The following is a 21,011-nucleotide window of genomic DNA, read 5'->3' on the forward strand; positions in this document are numbered from 1 at the left end:
ACAATCCTAAGATAAACATGAACTTGATATGTGTGTGGTTGTAAAAGATGCCATTTGTTAGAAATCTGAATTTAGTACTGTCGGTAACCTGACTTAGACCTAACTCTTCACTACAACTCTTATTTTGACACATTTAGAACCCTGATCACTTGCTCAGCACATGGTGAGCTGTATTATGTAATCCTTACAGAAACACATCTTACATTCCCTCCTAGCTTATAAACTCCCAAAGGATAGGATTTGCACTAAATGCATCGTGTTCCAACAATAACTACAACAAATGAGGAACCTAGTAGTCCAGTCACTCTGTAAATATCTGCTCAATCAGTGACTGAATAAGAAATAAATAATTCGAGGAAATAAAGGAACAAAGAACAAGAGGCAAATTGCAAGGCAATATATATCTGCCTGAGATATGAATGATCATGTGTCTTTTTCCCCAGATTACCTGGCACCCAGAAGAGTATAAAAGAACAAGCTGACAGTCATCTGATGATTTTAAAGATGAAAAGAGAATTATTTCTCCATATCTTTAATCAAAACACCTTGACAATATCTGGTTATTCAACCAGTAAATTAAAGAATACAAGTTTCTCAGTGACCAAGTTTACATCCTTTTTATTTCTTTTGTAAGGAATGAGTGGAAATTAAATGTTAACAAGAAAAACAGTTCTGAGAATAAAATTCTGTTGTGCCTTTCCAATCAGCCTGAGGTTAAAAAGATGTCCATCGACAAAATTCTAGGATTACTAAAACCAAACTGTCGGCACACAAGCAAAACTGAAACTCAACCCCCTTTCCTGTTCTCTTTTATATATACCTGGAATGATAATACTGACCTACTTTACAGAACTGTCATGAGAATTAGTCAGCTTAAAAATGTCAAGCACATAGAAAGCGATTATAGTATCTATAGTTAACCACTCCTACAATTAACAAATGAAGGGAGTCTCTTGTACCACGATGCAAACCACTGCGCTAATTACTTAAAAGTAACACTGCAAATTTTTACAAGTCACAAATAACACCTCACATTAAAGAATATGCTTATAAATAAGTACATATTTTCTAAAACTTTCAAGTATCTTTAAAGAAAGTAGTCTGAGTACAGACAGGAAAAAGTAACTTTTGATTAACCATACCAGGAAATAAAATTATTAAATAATATTGGCTCCTGAACTCCAAACCTCTTGAACTAGAAAGCTGTCCACTCAGCTAAAAAGAAGTCACCACATTCCATAGGGTTTGATTACTACCTTTGTCGTCGTCATCATCATCATCATCATCATCATCATCATCATCATCATCAGAAAGGGCTGTGCAGCCTCCTGGACCACCTGCCACTTCTAATGAGGAAAGGATGGGGCTCCTAACAGTCCAATGTTGAGATCGGAACATTTCCTATGGCACTTTCTGCCTTTTATATCAGAGTATGCCCACAGAAATATGCACTTCAATAATAGGAAGTCATTATAAGATGTCTTCAATATCCTTTCAGCTCAGCTAGTTTGCTTTTTGGCAAAAGCTGATTAACATGACAGAGTTACTGTGTCCTTCAGATGCCCTCAAGCAACTTGATAAGCTCTCTGAAAGTGTTACTTCTACCAGGGTTAGCAGCAACCACAGCTCTGGGAATTGCTGCTTTTGAAATATTCTGCTTTATAAACCTCATTTATCAAACAGCGGGAAAGCTGTTACATATGGTGATGGGCGTTATGGAAATGCTTAGGTTGAATACAAAGTGTGAATGTGAATCGGATTAAATTACCTGCAAGAAAGGGAGAAACTAAGTGAGGAGGAAGGAAAAGGAACCAATCATAGATATGAATCAAACAGGGTTGCACAAAAATATTGAGTCTGCTTACAAATGGTTATCCTTGAGGTTTGCTATGAAAAGGTTTCCTGAGATGTCAATGCAGAATTTTAAAATTTTAACATAGTCAAGTTAGATTAAATAATTGTACCTATCACAGTTCTTGCCTACTCAAATAGGAAGAAAGGTTAGAAGAGGTTTCTATAAATTCAGAGATCCCTAATAACACAAGGATTAGCTTGGGCTAAAATCCCAATAGGAAAATTCAGAGTTACACATGGGGAAAGGAGACTTGTGGATTACCTGAAGAATACAGTGCTGACAATGTGGCTGGGTGGAAATAAGAGAAGCACAGTAAACTAAGGTAAAATTCTTGAATTTTTTTTTCTATGGGCAACCAGTTTCTATTTTAGTTTAATAAAATATTTCAAGATGTGCTTAATGTTCAGGTATAGCTTAGTAGCTTTACTTACAAAAAACCATAATTAAAAGAAACATAATTTAGGAGAAAAAACTCATGTTTTGCTTCCTCTTTAAAAAAAAAAAAATTAAAAAGGAGGGGAGGCACACAAATCTTCCTATAATGTAGCTCTGTAACTCTAGGTTTCAGGAAATTATGAGATGAATTCATGGGCAAAAAAATGAGGAAATCAGTTAGTAATAATCCTACGATGCCCTTGTCACTGAAACTATCCCTGATTTTGGGGGAGAGGTAAGATTTACATCATCATGTAATAGGGAGAATGAAGGACAGAAAAGTCATATGGAAGAGGAATATGCAAAACAGTTACAATCCAACACTTAAAAAAAAAAATTTTTTTAATGTTTACTTTTGAGAGAGAGAGAGAGCAAGCAGGGGAGGGGCAGAGAGAGAGGGAGACAGGGATCTGAAGCAGGCTCCAGGCTCCATACTGTCAGCATAGAGTCCAATGCAGGGCTCGAACCCACAAACCATGAGATCATGATCTGAGCCAACTGAGCCACCCAGGTGCTCCAATCCAACACTTAAAAAAAAAGAAAAAAAAAATCTGGACACTGAGTTTAGATGAAGCTTTGATACTGTGCCCACAAAAAATGCTTCTGGGAATCATAGGGCTCTTTGCCTTTGGCCAACACACAAATGAATGAGTCAGTGACATACCTAAGCTAGAACCCCAAGCTGCCCAACACACTGGGAAAATATGAGGCCTTTAATAACAAGGAGTTTCAGTATTTGATGAATCCTTGAACTGCCCTCTCCCCATCACACACAAACACACACAAAGTTGGTCACATAAGGGCAGAACTAAGAAGAAATGAGAGTACAAGAAAAGCACAGCAGCATCAGGAACCGCAAAAGCAATAGGAAACTATTAGATGTTCTCAAGGAGAAAAAAAACTCTTTAAAATCATTGTGTGTGTGCTTTATACCACTGCTATGTCACAGGTACAGGAGTCCTCCATAAAAATAAATGTGTGTACTTTTTAACCATGCCAGTTAGGCAACATGTATAAATTGATCAATTGGCAGGACAGACTCAAGGAAACATGTTCTAACAGAAGAGTTTCATCACAGTGTATCCCCTACCCCATCTTCTTCCATCTTTCCTTTCCCTCGCTCTTTTTAGCCTTTCACACCCTTGGTCTGGGCAATGATACCGACTTAAAATCACAAACCCACCCACTGCCCCCAGAAGCATCCTGAGGAAGTGGTCTGCTATCAAATTCCCTTCCCAAACACCACAGGGGTTATTTGGGGATAACATTCCTGCAGACCAGGGCCAGCACAGGCGCCCTGAAACAGGGTCTGTCTGTCACTAACTACCCCTACCCGCCCCATGCCTAGCAGCTCTCCAGGTCACAGTTCTCAATAAACACACAGAGAAAACAAGCTCATTCTCTTTTTCCCACTCATTAAAAATAAACCCAAATGGTCCCCAATTTAGAACCCACCTACCAAAGAAAAAAGTTAAAGAGAGGGAGGTGCCCACCCACATTATCTTTCCATTCAAAGAGGCACTATTCCACAGCTGCTATGGAGTTTATAATTAACAGACAAGCTTAGCCAACAACAGAAATTTCTGGAATTTATTGTAATTTACACTACAGCCTTGCTTATTACAAATTTAGATTACAAGCATGGGCTGGGTTCTGTGGTGGAATCCAAAAGCCTTCTTGAGGCACCTCTGGCTCAAGTCTCTTTCAATCACTCAGCCTTGCCTACAGGGAACAGTTGCAGGCCGAGGCGTTGGCCTGACTGGGTATGCAGGCAGAAGCTGTGACTGCTCCTGTTCACTCACTCGCAGAGCCCACAAACCTCCCACCACTAACTCTATAGAGCTGTGTCAGAAGGCTCCACTGGAACAATGCCACATTGCACTCAGATGTGTTCACCATGGTGCCTCCCACAGGTCTTTGCTATCCTTGTACTGTAAGCTCTTTGTTTCCTTTCTCAGGTGCGACCCCTGGTTGAATCCTTTCACCTCAGGTTCTAAGACAAAGGTGTCCAAGGAGGCTGGCACAGAAGGCAGAGTCACAGAGCAGACAGACAGGAAGGCCTGAGCAGGGCAGATTCACAGGTCATAGGTAGCTTTGCAGAGTCGTCTTTACAATTCGAATCTACTGCATCAAGAGCTACACTAGGACAGGAAGTCCCCTTTCATAGGAAAGGGAATTGAGGCTCAGACATACAATCAGAGATGAGTAACGCCTGCACTGGTTTGTCTGACTCCAAGGTTCACCTTATGTTCTCTCTGCAGTACTGGAAAGATCTCCTCCTCATCTTCCTTCAAAGACTGGCCAGGGTGAGTACAAATCCTTTAAGGACTATTGGTATGAAGTAGGTCTTACACGTCTCTAAGTCCTGGTTGAATGTACACATTCCCATGGGAAAGACCAAGCTGTTGGACTGTGACTTGCCATTAATCCCTCTCTAGGCATTAACTGTTAGATACTGGCTCTCATTGGGGGCAACGGAGCAAGAGTACGGGTTTTATGTAAGACTCAAGTGAGTTTTAACAGGAGAAAGGGAAAGACCTTGGTTTTTAATCTTTTCCAAAAAAAAAAAAATTTTTTTAGAAATCAAAAAACTTCCTACATATTATACTTTCATATTAATTGGTAAAACACATAATGGATAGGATTTACTAACTCAATTATGAATTGGTAGCACCATTACTAAAATTTTATTTTAATGAATAGAATCTACTTACATTTGAAAACCTGTAGTATCAGGTGCATTGCACATGTAAATACACATGGCCCATGCTGAAACTCTTTCTGTGAAATCCCAAGAGTCCAGGGCCCTCATGTTAGAAAACCCCTGACTAAAACATTAGGATTTGCTCCAGGGAGCAGGCCTGGTGGGACATCTGAGGGAGGGCTCCAATGAAGGAACCTGGAGCAAAGAACAGGGAAGGAGCCCACATATCATACTTCACATACTTTGTAATTTTCCTTCCTTAAGACCAGCCTGATAGCCCTTTATCCAATGATCAACATTATTAATTTATAAATTAATACTGACATTCGGACAGGTGAACTACGGAACACAGCCACTTGCTATCGGAGACAATAAATATGAGAAAGAAGGGAGACAGTGTGTCACGGAAAAAATTTAGCTGATCCTAATGCCAAACTGAACTTCCTAGATGAACACGAACACCTTCCTAGATAAAATCATCTAGAAAAAACAGCAAGGCTCTTCTTTAATGAAACTTCGGTAGGTAGCCTCACTTGATTTGGACTGAATAAAAAAAGATAGTTAACAAACAAAATGACATATGCCCATGTTAGTGTAAAAACACACAACATGGTCACAATTGAAGACCCTATCTTACCATTTCTCACCACAAGGAGACTCATTTAAACATCATCACTTCTACTCCAAAATCCAACATTGAGAAAGTACCTCATAGATTCACACTAGATGTATACTGAAGGTCAACCTCACACAAAAAAGGTGGGAAGAAAAGTAATTCAAACCAACGGACTTTAAATATGCACAGCACCTTTTACCCTCTATCACCAGTCTTGCCGTACTATTGAACATTCCCTGAACAGTGGACTGCACCTTGATACCCATGCTTTTTAAAAAAATAAATAAAAAAAATGACTGGGTACATTCAGGTGTGTGCAATAAGCTTAATGTTCCTGCCACATTAATACACACACACTTGAAGTCTTACTCATGCTTCCTCCTTGACCCCCAAAGGCAGAAGGAATGAATCCCACTCCCCAATTCCCTCCAGCATACTCTTTAACTTACTTCAGACATCCTTCCACAGAGGATCCCTAGAGCCACATCATCACTACCTCCCACTTATCTATCTACTCACAACTAGCACAGCACTTAGCCCAAAATGCTAAACAAAAGCATGTGGCCAAAATAAACAATGAACATGCAATTAGGAAAAAAAAAATTAGGTGAAAATATTTCTGATATTGAGTGTATGAGGATTACAAATCCACAAAACGATCAAAATGTCTTAGCATTCAATCACTGGGGAAAATCTATTTCTTTAACTCTAAATTAGTCAACCTCTCTCCCCCAGTCAGTGATATTACATATGTCATCTAATAAGAGGAAAAAGGAAAAGTCTGGCTTTTTGTTCAAAGACTTGAATTAAACACAAAAGTTCCAAACAGTAGACCCCTGCACCCAGTCAGAGCCTCTTGAAAGATAAACACTCACAAATCTTCCATCAGCTCTCCCCCTTTCCTCAGCCTTTCCTCACCAATCATCAAGGCAGACTAGGTGTACTCACCGGGCTGATTTCCTTCCCTCTCGTGGCCCAGCTGCCCCTTGGTGTTCAAACCACACGTGTAAACTTCCCCATCCTCCAGCAAGAACACGGAGTGGTTTCCTCCACAGGCCACTTCCTTGACGCTTCTATCTGATATGAATCCACACACCTGTGGCTCAGCCACAATCCCTTGCAGGTTGGTGCTGATCCCAGGTTGGCCCAGAGACCAATATCCCCAACATAACATTGTTCTTATCCTTCAGGGAGTCATGTAGCCGAGAAAAGAGTTCTGTAAAAAAAGGTTAAAAAAAAAAATAGAGAAAATCACTTTTATTTATTTATTAAAGCTTATTTATTTATTTTGGGAGACAGAGTGTGTGCACATATGCATGCACGTGCAGTGGAGGGGTGGGGAGAATCCCAAGCAGGCTCCGCAATGTCAGTGCAGAGCCCAAGGAAGGGCTTGACCCCAAGAACTGAGAGATCATGACCTGACCTTAAATCAAGAGTTGGACACTTAAACAACTAAGCCACTAGGAACCCCAAGGAAATCACTTTGAAGTAGTAAATATAATCAATGAAAAAAAAAAAATAACACTCCCCTGGAGGATGCACTCTCTCTCATTCAAAATAAATAAATAAACTCTAATAAATAAAAATAAACTGGGGCACCTACGTGCCTTAGTCGGTTAAGCGTCCGACTTTGGTTCAGGTCATGATCTCACAGTTCATGGGTTCAAGCCCCATGTTGGGCTCTGTGCTGACAGCTCAGAGCCTGGAGCCTGCTTCAGATTCTGTGTCTCCCTTTCTCTCTCTCTCTGCCCCTCCATATCTCTCTCTCTCTCTCTCAAAAATAAACAGACATTAAAAAAATTAAAATAAATACTAACACTCCCCTTAATATTCTTCAGATACCTTGCATGTCAAAATGATAACATAATATCACTGAAAATGTTCATAGTAATGATGCTATTTTTGTGTTTTAGTAAGAGTTCAAAAAAATATTTCTAAATAAATTTTGTATTAATGAACAGTGAACACTGACACAATGTGATTTTTAGATCACTGATGAGGAACTCCGAGTACAGGAGAGGAGACTGGCTAAAACAATTTTGCAAACCATTATGGCAATAAGTATCTGGAAGTTACCCTCACAACTTCATCGTGTCCTTTCTCCTTGCACCTTTTGAATTTTCTTATTTCATTTTTTTTTAAGTTTATTTATTTTGAGAGAAAGAAAGAGAAAGACAGAGAGAGACAGAGACAGAGAATATTCCAAGCAGGCTCCACACTGTCAGAGCAGAGCCTGATGCAGGGCTTGAACTCATGAACCACGAGATCATGACCTGAGCTGAAACCGAGCCTGGCAATTAACCAAATGAGCCACCAAGGTGCCCCTGCCTATTTCATTAAAAAAATTTTTTGAACTAATTAACCCCTTTAGGTAGTCTATTGTTAGCTTGGATAGTAATAATTCACCACTTGAAACAAAAATGAAAAATGGGGGGGAAAAGGTTATCTTCTCTGCCATTTCTTCTTACACATCCTTCTGGCTCAGAGTCAAGCTTCACTTTCTACCTGAAAGCCTCTGGGGACCATTCCAGCCACAGTTAGCCTGCATCCCTCTGACACATCTACTATACTGCCTTGGAGACTTTCTCAGTATCTTATAACTTAACTCCTCAGCCAGACTTTAACTGCCTTAAACAAAGACCACACAGTATAGCATATCTCTTTGAGTTGGCAGCTTCTCAATCAACTTTTGGCTGATTACTGCTGACTCCAGCCCAAAGTTTCACTACCTTTTAGAAATTTATGTTTCCCTTTCATACAAACAAAAACAAAATCTCATCCCTCTCTCCCAGTTCACACTCACCAGGATGGCTATAATCAAAAAGGGCAGTTAATAACAAATGTTGGTGAGGATGTATAGAAACTGGAGACCTCTACGTTGCTGGTGGGAATGTAAAATGGTGCAGATACTTTGGAAAACATTCTGGCACTTCATCAAAAGACTGAACGTATAGCTATCATATGATCTGGCAATTTCACTCCCTAGGTATCCAAGAGAATTGCAAATATGCATCCACACAAAAATTTGTATATGAATACTCATAGCAGCATTATTCATAATACCAAAAAGAAGAAATAAACCCAAACACCCATCAGTTGATGAATGAATAAATAAAATGTGGTATTTCCATACAATAGAATATTTTTTGACTACCTATGGTAATGTTACCTGACTTACTCTTTAAATTCTTAAGGCTTTCAGGAAAAGTATGGAAAACCGAAAATAAAATGTAAGACTGAAATTGCTTTCTTAACCAAATAGTTCTGTTTCTTCCCAAGATTCTTACTCCTTGTCTAGACTCTAGAACTAAAAGGATATTAAGCTTAAATGTTACTCTTTGAGTTAATTACATAGGAGGAGAGAGAAAATGCAAACTGGGGCAGGGGAGTAAGATATACATTTTAAAAGACCAGCAAGAGCACATAATCTTTTCATAATTTAATATTCCCAACTAACTTCTTCATTTTGAATGTTTCATGAATTTGTCCTTTCCCGCCACCTACCAATGATTACAGAAGCAGCATACAACCGTCACTGTGCTAATAAGCATTTTATATTATTATTTCATCTTCACAACAACCTTGTGCCATAAGTACTATTTTTAGCTTCATTTTCAGATAAAGCAAGCTTCAGAGAGATTGAGAAGCACGCCCAAGGTCACACAGCTACAAGAAGTAGGAACCAGGCTATGAATCTAGGCCTGATGCCAGTGTCCACAGTCTCATCTACTAGGCTACAACTGCCACCCAAGCTGATTTATAGGTCACCTACAGGAGCAAGAACACAAAAATTACTTGCAGAATGACTAACGGTAGTCAGTATACAATACAGGATGCCCAGTAAAGTTGAAAATAAAACTGCCCTCTGAGCGTGAAACTAGTCAGAATTAAGAGATAATGGCTGAGATTAGGCAGCTGTAGCATTAAGCCATCCCGTTAACCAGCCAAGTACAAACAGTGTGTCTAAAAATATGACATCAAGAAGCTATGATTGTATGTCTGCAAAAAGATCTATAAACAACGCTCACAGCAGCTTTATTCATACTAAACAAAAATGGCAACAACCCACATGTCCATCAACAGGAGGATGGATAAACAGATTGCAGTATATTCATACAAGAAACACTACTCGTCAGTAAAACAGGGGGAGGGGGCATAGCTAAAATGTACTTCATGTAAAAGAAAGCTGCAACTCAAGAGTGGCACCAACTGCTTTTTTACCCATGTCCCGAAGCCCCTCTTTATCTAGTAACAAACTCTCCCCTCTCTGGCACAAGGGTAAGCATGACCCTGGCCAAGGCATTCAAAGAATACCCGCTCCCCAACCCCCGCTCCACCCCTGCCACAAGCCATACACATGAGCCACACCAAGCCAGTCAGAGAATCCCACCCCTAAGCCACAGGACATGACCCACAGCAAACCAATCAGAGAACACCTCCTAAGCCATTGTGATTGGCTCAGGGATAGGTTCACACTCCCAGGGGGGCCAGAGTCCTTCCCCAGTAAGCTCACCAGAGCTCTGAAGGAAGGCTGCCTTTTGCCTCTGAAGGACAACTGAGGCTGCTGGAAGCTATGTGCCCTGCCACATGAGGACACCTATAAGCCATTATGACTCAGGGTGCCTGGGTGGCTCAGTTGGTTAAGCATCCAACTCTTGGTTTCAGCTCAGGTCATGATCTCATGGCTACATGGAATAGAGCCCCTTATTGGACTCTGTGCTGCCAACACACAGAGCCTGATCTCTCTCCATCTCTCTCTGCCCTTCCCCTGTTTGCTCTCTCTCTCAAAGTAAATAAACTTTAAAAAATTAAAATAAAGATAATTTTTTAAAAATCAAAATAGAGTTAAAAAAAAAAAGACATTATGATTCTACCAGCTATAAAGTTTCAAAGACAAAGGACAGAAAGGGTCCTAGTAACGGTACTTAGCCTTGGACCCCCTCTTGCCTGGTGCCAGCACTACTACCTTCACTCTCCCTAACGATAGCTGTACTTCATTGTTTGTGAACTCCATACTTGTGAATTTACTCACTAAAAGTTATTTGTAACCCAAAAGCAATACTTGGGTCATTTCTCAGTCATTCCCAGACATGTGCAAAGAGAGGAAAAATTTGAGTCACCCCTACATGCACTTTCCCAGCCAAAGTCAAACAAAATGATGTTCTCATTCTGTAAAAAAGTGGTCTTTCTGCAGTCTACATGTTTCTGTATTTAAAAAAAAGTTTTAAGTGTTTATTTTTGAAAGAGAGAGAGGGAGAGCATGAGTGGGGGAGGGGCAGAGAGAGAAGGAGACAGAATCTGAAGCAGACTCCAGGCTCTGAGCTGTCAGCACAGAGCCTGAGGTGGGGCTTGAACTCATGAACCACAAGATCATGACCTGAGCCAAAGTCAGACGCCTAACCGACTAACAGGTGCCACCCAGGTGCCCCCAGATTTCTACATTTTTGTTGGTGATTTTGCTATGCCCCTGGGCCTGGCACTAAAGTGCTATCTCTAGTGTTCCTAAGTACAACAAAGCTGTGCTGTGTCTCACAGAGAAAATACATGTGTTGGACGAGCTTCACTCACACATGAGTTATAGTGCTACTGGCTGTGAGTTCAACGTTAATGAATCAGTAACAGGATATATCTAAAAAAGGGAAGAAGAAATTCACTGATCTATACATGCAGCAACTCTGGAAAGTGCTAAAGTAACATCTGTACGGCATAAAGAAGCTACAGAAAAGATGTTCAAAATAGCTGAATCTGTGGATTCAGAGATGATTATAGTGTGTGGTGGACAGCACTGCTACGAAGCTGATAACCAAAGAAATACACTGTCACTTACTGAGGGTCAGAAAAATGTTAAAAATCCTCTTGACTAGTGTTAGAGCATAAAGAAATACTGCATACAATTAATCATTTGTAAGAAATGTATATTAAACTAGGTGTCTAAACAGAAATATACACAAACACACACAAAAAAAGATTATACACTGATTGGTTGACCAGAGACTCTAAGCAAGAACCTAACTAACCCTGTATAGAGGCAGTAGCTCAGTATTCACTAACAGCATTTGCAGCAACTTCATAGAACTACCGTGCATAATGAAAATCAACTCTATCTAGGCTGGAGTCTCCCTTTTTTATTTGTTTAATATTGTTGATATGGATTTCTATCATTTGATATTAAAAAAACCTCCTGACTGATAATATTAATAATTACATTATTAAGAATAACAGCAGATAAGACTTAATTTGAGCTTACTCTATGTCTGGCACTTTTTCTATGTGCTTCACAGATATTAACTCATTTAAACCTCTGTAAGGTGGGTGCTATTATCATGTCTAATTTCCAGATGAAAAAAAGTGGAACCAAAACAATAAAAAAAAAAAGAGAGAGAGAAGCATAAGGGAAAAGAAAAAGACAGTGAGACAGAGTGAAGTGACTTGACTAAATCACACAACTAGGTAACTGGAGAATTAGGGTTTCGGCCCAGAGTCTGCCATATAATAAGGAACCTAGAAAACGGACAGCCATAGGGTCAGAACTTCCCAATGTCTCCAGCACTGTCCAGAGAGAAAGGGTACCACTACCAGTCAACCTATTTGAAATGCTAAGTAATCACTGCTGAACAGTGGAGGTAGGTAGATCAGACTCTGTTACATTAGTCATTAAATTCACTCAGCCACTTGCCTTGCTTAGATTCCATGATTAATAAGCAACCTTAAATAACTTGGTTTCCAAGGCAGCTCCTACTATGGGTACAGAACACTGTGACAGGCTGACCCTAAAGTCCCAGCCTTCTTGGAATTTCTACTTCTCATTATTAATTTGGCATCCTGAGTATATCAGCTTCTTATAAGTCTGTTTAGCATGAGTCAGTCCTTAAGAGTCAGCTGAACTCCAGGTGCTTTAGCCAACTACAAGCCTGAATAAGCAGCCGAATGTATGGCCTCATCCTGATTTAACTACCATTTATTTCAAAAGAGACAAATAGAACTATTGTTCAAAAAAGCTTCAAAAATCCTTCCCACCTGAGCTATAGTAATGGAATCTTCAAGTAACCAAATAAAAACTACTTACTAAGAGAAGTAATGAAATAGCAACCACAAATAAAATGTATTCCCATGAATGGATTAACAACCCTAATTAGAAATGTGATCTAGGTCATCATGGTGTTCTGCCAAAACTATATAGCAGGAGGCCCTAAAATCATCTAGCTTGCAGGAGAGGAGTTCAATGCAGTGAAGAGAAGCAGCTATTAATACAGCTTTCACTTAAAAGTACATTCTAGAAGAACCCCCAAATCTAGTAGCAACTAGAAGACAGTCTCTCCTTTGCTGTCCTGTCTGCTGCTCCCTTGTGGTATATTCGATAAACCTCTATCTCCTTTAAAAAAAAAAAAAAAAGGGACACTTTGCAGGACACTCAGTCACTTAAGCATCTGACTCTTGATTTTGGCTCAGGTCATGATCTCATGGTTTGTAAGATCGAGTCCCTGTCAGCATGAAGCCTGCTTGTGATTCTCTCTTTCCTCTTTCTCTGCCCCTCCCCTGCTCTATTTATTTATTTTGAGAAAAAGAGAGCAGCAGGCACAGAAAGAGAGAGAGAATCCCAGGCAGGCTCCATGCTGTCAATGCAGAGCTCCACTCAGGGCTCAATCTCACAAACTGTGAGATCATGATCTGAGCTGAAATCAAGAGTTGGATAGTTGGCCAACTGAGTCACCCAGGTACCCCTAAATAAATAAACTTAAAATCTGGTAGCAACTGGCATCCATGAATTTAAGGTTTATGTTCAGCCATGTTCATCAATGGCATTCTGCTCTCCCAGGTCCTTCTACCCATTTTTCCTCACTCACTGTCTCTCCCTTGCTCCTAGAGGAGTAGAATCTTTTCCTTCCTTACAAAACACAAAATTATGAAAGATGCTACAGAAGAACACAGGACTGCACTCTAGTTCAGAACCTAACACCAGCCACTTCAGTCCCAGCCCCTCCTTTTCCTGCCTTATTTTCCCATCACAAAGCAAAAGAAGAAAGACGTTCTGTTCCTTCAATGGCACACCTGGTACTTTTCCCAGCCCTTCTCCTCATCTATTTTTGGTAAAAGATTCAGGATAATCTCATCAGGGTTTATTTAAGGGTCAAAAGGACTAAAGTTCAAGCCTGAATTAACCACATGCTAGCTCTGAAACGTTGGGGAAGATATTTAGCCACTGTTTCCTGTCTCTAAAATGGGGAAAAGAACGAGTGCTTAGCATGATGCCCCTATAAAGTACTAAGTGACCAATAAATGTCAACTGCTGTATCACTGCTACTCCCTAGCCCTAGTGCTCTTCCCGAGACCACAGCCAACAGGACAATTCCCAAAAGAGGCTGGGGGAATGACTCCTTTCTTCCTCCCTGTGGTTAGCATGAGCTATGTTCCTCCAAATCTGTGCTATAGCAAAGCACCACTACCGCCATCTGTCATAACTTCCATGAAGGGGATTCGAGGTTGCTAGGAGAAAGTTTTTTAAATTCTGCGTAGGGCAAGAGAGTATATAAAGCTCTTTTTATCAGTCCTAGCAAGTTGAATGCTAAAAGATAAGCTACAATTCCTAAACTTTGTCTTATTAATCAGACTATGCCCACAGCAGCCTAACGACTGATTCTTATTCCTTGTCTGAAAGTCACTGAAACCTAAGTAACACTCGGCAGGACTTGTAATCTCATTTATAAGATGGATAAGCTGCCTTTGAAATAAGCTTAGAAGCCATTTCCTAAATGGTGTACAGGGAGAAGGGGAGTCTTATTCAATAGCGGGAAAAGGCAAGGCTTTTTCCCAAGGCTTCAGTGCTCTACAGGCCCTCCCCAAATCCAAGCTTTAAAAAAACTTGGAGCCAAAATTCAAATGCCAGTAACAAAGAAAATTCACTCTGGTGAATGTCAAAAATATTACTACCAGACAGAAATGGCACAGAAAGCAAAAAGAAGTTTTCAATAATGTGAATCCACTCCTTGCTGTTTTCTCTCTCCTTCACTTCAGCTGAGCTTTGGTTCTCTCTTTTAGCCAACACAGGAAACATTTCTATTCCTCCCTGCTGAGCCTATTATAGGTGGTGCCTTCTTCATTACTTGGTGCTGGGGCTTCATGAAACCAGAACAATGATCTCTCCACTGTGTGTTTAAGCTGTGGGCTGCCTTCAAAAGACATTTGACCAGCCTGGCAAGAACTGAAAAGTGTGAGTGTCAAGTCAAAAATATGGAGCAACCAGGACTCTTACAGCTGGTGGGAGTGTAAATTGGCATAACCACTTCGGAAAACAAGTTGGCATTATCTAGTGAAGGTGAAGATGTGAATAGCCCACAGGACAGCAATTTTGCTCCTACGCCTATGACCAACGCTGTCCAATTTACCAAGCATCTACGGTGCTCCTGCACGATGCTGAGAACTGGAGACACAAAGATGGAGTGAAACCCGAAAAGTGAACTTTATGCAATGATGGAAATGTTACATACCTACACTGTCCAATATGGTAGCCACTAGCCACACATGGCTATTGGAACACTTGAAATATGGCTAATGAACTGAGGAACTGAAATTTGAGGCGTATTTAACTTTAATGTAAGTCATATATGGCTTGTGGTTATCTTATTGTACAATGAAGTGAGAACCCCATTAACATGTGCCTCAAGATACAATGCACAAGGATGTTCATTTCAGCATTGTTTGAAATAGATAAAACAAAGACAACTCAAATGTCCAGCAACAAAAAAAATGGATAAACTGTGGCACAGCAGTGAAAAATAAATGCACCTCACAAACCCCACTGAAGCTAAATCTTGAAAACAATGTTGGGGGGGGGGAACGTTACAGAAGAATTTAGAATATGATGAATTTTTACAAAATCCAAACACAAGTACAACAAGTACTAGGAGATAAACATATTAGTGGTGGCAAGGCCATGTAGAAAAGCGAAAAAAAAAAAAAAAAAAAAAACAGGATAAATACAAAAAACAAGGTAATGAATGATTATGAGGACAGGAGAGTTGGAGGGTACAATCTGTAAAGAGCACAGTGGGAGCTTCAATAACATGGCTGATGTTCTGCTTCTAAACTTTTATTGTTGTTTCTTAGCATATATATTACATATATGGTTTTATGCTTACCATTGTTTCACAATAAAGAAAATGAAAAGTACTATGAAGGTAGGGCTGCTGATTCTTGCGTCGTGTCCACCAATTCTCCACCCATGCAGACTGGGAGCTTCTCTGTGGAGGGGACAGGTTTCACTCCATCTCTGTGTCTCCATTAATTAGCATAGCACAGGAGAACCATAGATGCTTGGTAAGCACCTAGTGAACTGAATCCAGACCTGGGAAAACTAGAACCCTCACGACTTAAGTTTGTTCACAGTTTTGTTTTCCAGGTAATGTTAGATAAGCATTCCCTATCAAGTAACAAAAAATAATACTGTATTTCCTCCATTCTAACATGCACTCTCCTCTCAGCACATTTCAGCAGATATAGAAAGTAGAATGCTTTCTACAACTGAAGCTGTCATTAAATGGGGGTGTTTTTCAATATCACCAGTATGCTAGAATTCAGGAATGTAATTCTGAGCTTCTTTTGTTCATTTCCCTACTGTTAGAGAAGTGTCCGGCTTACAGTAGTGGCTCAATAAATATTTGCTAAATAAAGAAAAATAGTTACTATTACTGCAAGCCTACTATATGTCTGAGTCTGGCTAAAAACTTTACAGAAATTATTTAATTTTCCCTTTACAATAACTTTGAGGCTTAGCAAGATTAAGTCACTTGCCGAAGAACATGTAAATAAGTAGGTAAAAAGGAAACTTAGTAAGTGGCAAAGTCTGGATTCAAATCTCATCTAGACTCCAAAGTCCATGCTCTTAAACATAATGCAATAGTATCTCTCAGACAAAATGAAGCCAAGTTCCACCCCTTCACCAATTTTTAAACTAAACAGTTAAAGAAAACTGCCCACAGTGATTTTACACTAGCTGAATCGCTGGTGATATTTACAGGCAAACAGAACCTATGTTAGCCAGAGACAGGGGAGAGGCAAGTAAACAATCCCAAGAGACAGTCAGACTTTACCCCCGTATCCATCTTGACTTACAATAAAATTAATCCAGTTACTGGTTCACACACAGAAACACATGCCTCTGACACCAGCAAGTACTATTTCTAAATGCAGTAAATATCTAAAGGGACCAGAATTATATCATCAAAGCGATCATCTTATTAAAGAGACCATAAAGTCCATTTGATCCAACCTCCAGGCAAGAGACTTACATTCCTAACCTCATTTTAATGGCAGCTGAGGCCTTCTGAGGCCAAGTAACTTTGGTCCTCTGAGAAGTAAATGGTTGAAGCAGAGACCAGAAACTAGGTCTCCTACTTCCTGGGCTCACCTTGTTCTGTTCACCTCATCACAGCAGAACGAAGTCATTAAGGATCTGTTAAGGTCCCTTTCTACGCAGCTATACTAACCTGAGTCCTTTACATAGTTTATCTTGTTTAATCCCCTTGTCAACTCTGTGAGTCAGATATTATCTCCATGTACAAGTTGAGGAAACTGGGTTCAGAGAAATTAAGTAACTCACCACAGGTCACACCCTTAGCATTTGGACTAGAAGCCAGATGGTTTTACCTCACCTTGCAGACCTGCAAGTTAAAGAAATCATAATTAACATTGGCACAGTGCTTTCATGTTACTGAAAAGAAAATGAGAAGTTTTGAAAATAAGAATATATTATGCAAGCTTAAATATTCCCCAAACACTGTACCTCAAGACTGGAGTCTGGTTAAAGACCAATAAGATAACCTCTAAGCAACTACAAAGATGTCATCTCTAAACGTGAACTTGAGACCTAGCACCTTAAAAAATTACTGGCATTGTAGTAGATATAAAGGAAAAATATTATTTTTAAATCTCCCATTTGGGTTAAAAAGAGAAATTATTGAAAAATAATTCAATTTCATCTATTTTCCTCCATTTTTCCCAGGTACCACACACATTATAGCTTATTTTGCCACAACCGTTCTGAAGACTTTCTCTTTCATTCTTCTCATCACCACATCCTCTTTCATGCAAAACAAGATGAGACTATCTGAGAGCCACTTTAAGTCTCTCAAAAGAAAAAGTCCTCCAAAAATTTTAATATATTATCATCAGAACTTTATTTCAATCTTCTTGTGTAGAAAATCCCATTCATTGGAGAATATTACTTTTATTTCTGAAACTGCAGCAAAACTATCTTGTACCTCCAGTAGGAGTGCAACTCTCATGTTCTAAAAAACGTTTAATTATTATGCAAATCTTAAATTTACATTCGTTACTCAGAATGAAAGGCTATAACCAACGACTCCACCACACCATTTGGAACATTTTAGAATTTGTTTTTCTTTTCAAAAATAAAAACCCAACTACTTACAGAACAAGTAAAACTGTATGCTAATCAACTGTTTCTTTTTTACATGCCAAAGGAGTTTTGCCAAAGAGGCTTGAAACCTTCCTCCCTGAATCCTGCCTACTTTCTCCAGAAGGTTCCTAGCCTCGGTGTGGTCAGACGACAATGTGTAATTCATCTATTTTGCTTTAAAAGGTGGTTAAATATCTATTACTCCCCTTTTCTGATTTATAATGCCATTTCCTCTTTCCAAGGTAAAATAAGGTACAAAAGGAGAGGGCTTCACAGTAATCTTCCTACTAAAACAAGACATGTTTCTCTAGAGTCACTGCATTTAAAAAGGCTGCCAATCCTCATTTTATTTCACTTTTCTTTCCCCTCAGTCTGGAGTTAAAAATCAGCCCTCTTGATGTTATCAAATCATCAAATGAAAGGTTCTAGAAATAGCTTCCTATTTGTGGAAGGAGCGAGAAGACATACAAAAATGGAAGAGAGCTCTCGAATCGTCTTTCCTAAAACATTCCGTGTGTAACGAATGCAAGCAAAATCCTGAAAGGCTTGCTTAGCTGTGAATTCAAGGTACTTCCGAATGGGGCTGGTTTAAAAGCTAAAGTATAACGTAACCAGAAAACAGCCAGAATCAGTGGCAGACCAAAAGCCAAGTTCAAACACACATTCCCCGGGGCCCGCGGTGCATACCCAGAATCACTGCACAGTTGCTTTAGGTGCTGCTCTACCGCACTCCCTGGCTCATCTGTTTCAGGTTACACAGGCTCTTCTCTGTCAGTTGCCCCAGTTTGCCCACTCCACACGTTTACAAATGACTCAAAGTGCCCCCTGCTACCGAAAGTCCCAGCTCCTGACACCCCCGCGTCCGTCCACGCACTTACGTGTCCGCACACATACACACACACGCACACACACGTGTTCACACACACCCTCGCCCCGGCTCCGCCCCTCAGGCTGACTCGGGCCAGGAGGGCCGGGCACGGCCTCCGCGAGGTGGGTGGTGCCGGGCGCCGCGGCCCCACCCGCGCTGTCAGCTTGGAAGCTGAGCCCCGCGTCCTCGGTGCAAAGTCCTCCCGGCCGCCGGGGTTCCCCAAAACGCGGAGGCCTAGCCGGCTCCCATTACGCGGGGAAGCGTCCGCGTTCCTCACCGCGAGGAGTCACTGGAGCCCCCGAATTCAAATAGGGGCAGGCGAGGAGGAAGGGGAGGATCCTCTTTTGGACTTTCTGCGTCGCAATTCCTCCAGGTCTGCAGACAGCCGAGTCGAGGTGGGGGGCGCTCCCATTTTTAAAGCGGTTTCCGGCCTTTCCGGGCGCGGGGGCTCTCTTGGTCAGAGGGCAAGCCCCGAGAACGCCAGGGAGGCGCGCACCATGCCGAGGGGCGCCTAGCGCGCCTAGCCCGGCGCAACCCAGCCGCCCGCGTCCCCGAGTCCCGCAGGCGCTGCAGGCGCCGCGCCCCGACCTCCCCGAGCGCCGGCCCCAGGTCGTCGCGGGGAGCGCCCTGCAGCTGCAGCCGCAGCCGCAGCCGCCCCTACCGGAGCCGCGGGCTGACAGCCGTGCCCGGCGGAACGCGGCGGTCGCGCGGCTGCAGCTCCGCGGTGCCCTCTTCCCTGGAACCCCGACCTCCAACCCGCGCACCTTGGCGGCCGCGGAACCACCGCTCAGGATTCCGACTGTGACAGCCTAGTCTCTCCGGCCCGGCTCGGGGTTTCTCGGTTTTCGGCGTCACAATAATAAGGAAGTTTCCCCGCAAGCCTGCGGGCGGCGGAATGCGCTGGGCGAATGACTTCCCACCCGGCCAATGGGCGCCCTTCTGGGGCGGGCTGGCACCAATGGCGGCCGTGGCGGAGGCGGGGCGGCGAGGTCCGCGGGCTGGAGGCGGGGAGAGGCCCAGGCCGGGAGGGAGGCGGGGGCAGCCTGAGGTGACAGGACCCGCGGGCCCCGCGTGTGTCGGCCGGAATCCGGCTGCAAGACACCGAGCATTCGCTCTGGAATAGGATTGCTTTTCACAGGCGGGGAAGCGAGCGGGACAGGTTAGGGGTCGGTTTTTTAGGTTTGGGGCTCTGGCTCTTAATATTTATGCAGAGGTGACCAAAAGCCTTGAGCATGGGGCTCAAGAAAAATCTAGAGGGTAACAACTGAGGGTGAATTATTAAGCGTTTTATTCCCAGTGGAGGAGTCTTCGGCTTCACACCCCTTCGGAAGACTGGAGGAAGCGCGTTGCCGAAACGCCGGGCTGCGTGGTGGGAGAAGCGGGAAGGAAGTCGGTGCGGAGGCCCGCTCTGCCTCGGCCATCCTGGAGAGTTGCGGGAGGGGGGGGTGTGCGAAGAGGAGAACGGTGCTGCAGGAGCCAGGAAGGCTTGGGGTTGGACGGTGGTGGCTGGGGAGGAGCCTGAAAAGAAGTCGCAGAGCAGATACTAAATCTTACCATCTGAAAGACACCATGTGGCTTAAAACCCAGTAATGGATAAAGAAGTTTGTCCTCCCTACCTTCCCTGGCAATGAATCTCCCAGCTTTCTTCTCTTCCCCAAGGTCACGGGGCTTTCAGAGTAGTCCTCGTCCTTGTCCTTTTGAAGAAAACACTCTCACAGATGACTTCATGTATCTGTTGTCCCCCGCTTACCCCTTAAATTTGAAGCATAGAAGCAGAACACTAGGAGAGTACCACTCTAATCCAACAGAATGATTTTCCTAGCGGATGAATTTCTGTAACCTGTCATTTGAACTTGAAAGGTCCTTTGAGGCCAGATTCTTCCTAAGGACGTTCAAATCAGGTCAAGTCTGCCGTTACCTGTTCTGGGAATCTAATAGATCGACCAAGCCAGAAAAACAAAAAGTTTTGAGGAGTGGTGTATCCTGGGGATGGGTCGTTGTTGGCAGGCCTATGAACTCTCAGTGAAATAAAGGAAGTTGTCAAATGCTCCTGAGACAAGAAAGATAAAGCAAAATCTCAAGTTATCAGGGAGCTAAGGTCATCTAAGAAAATAGTTC

At 41.9% G+C, this 21,011-nt stretch overlaps 1 protein-coding gene across 3 annotated transcripts in view; it reads right to left on the reverse strand.

Annotated features, from left to right (window-relative positions):
- Nucleotides 1-19,814, reverse strand: part of HERC3 (HECT and RLD domain containing E3 ubiquitin protein ligase 3) — a 110,962-nt gene extending 91,148 nt beyond the window's left edge. Inside the window, exons 1-4 of one of the 3 annotated variants that reach the window (XM_042984201.1) lie at nt 19,658-19,814; nt 17,207-17,267; nt 15,747-15,848; nt 6,559-6,826 (exon numbers count right to left, since the gene is read on the reverse strand). In XM_042984201.1, coding sequence (XP_042840135.1) covers nt 6,559-6,784 — 226 coding nt within the window. In that variant the 5' untranslated portion in view covers nt 6,785-6,826; nt 15,747-15,848; nt 17,207-17,267; nt 19,658-19,814. The remainder of the gene's footprint in view (nt 1-6,558; nt 6,827-15,746; nt 15,849-17,206; nt 17,268-19,657) is intronic. The other 2 variants (XM_042984202.1, XM_042984200.1) reach the window with 2 other exon arrangements.
- Between the last annotated feature and the right edge of the window lie 1,197 nt (nt 19,815-21,011).

Source organism: Panthera tigris, chromosome B1 (assembly GCF_018350195.1).
Source record: "Panthera tigris isolate Pti1 chromosome B1, P.tigris_Pti1_mat1.1, whole genome shotgun sequence".
NCBI classification, from domain to species: Eukaryota; Metazoa; Chordata; class Mammalia; order Carnivora; family Felidae; genus Panthera; species Panthera tigris.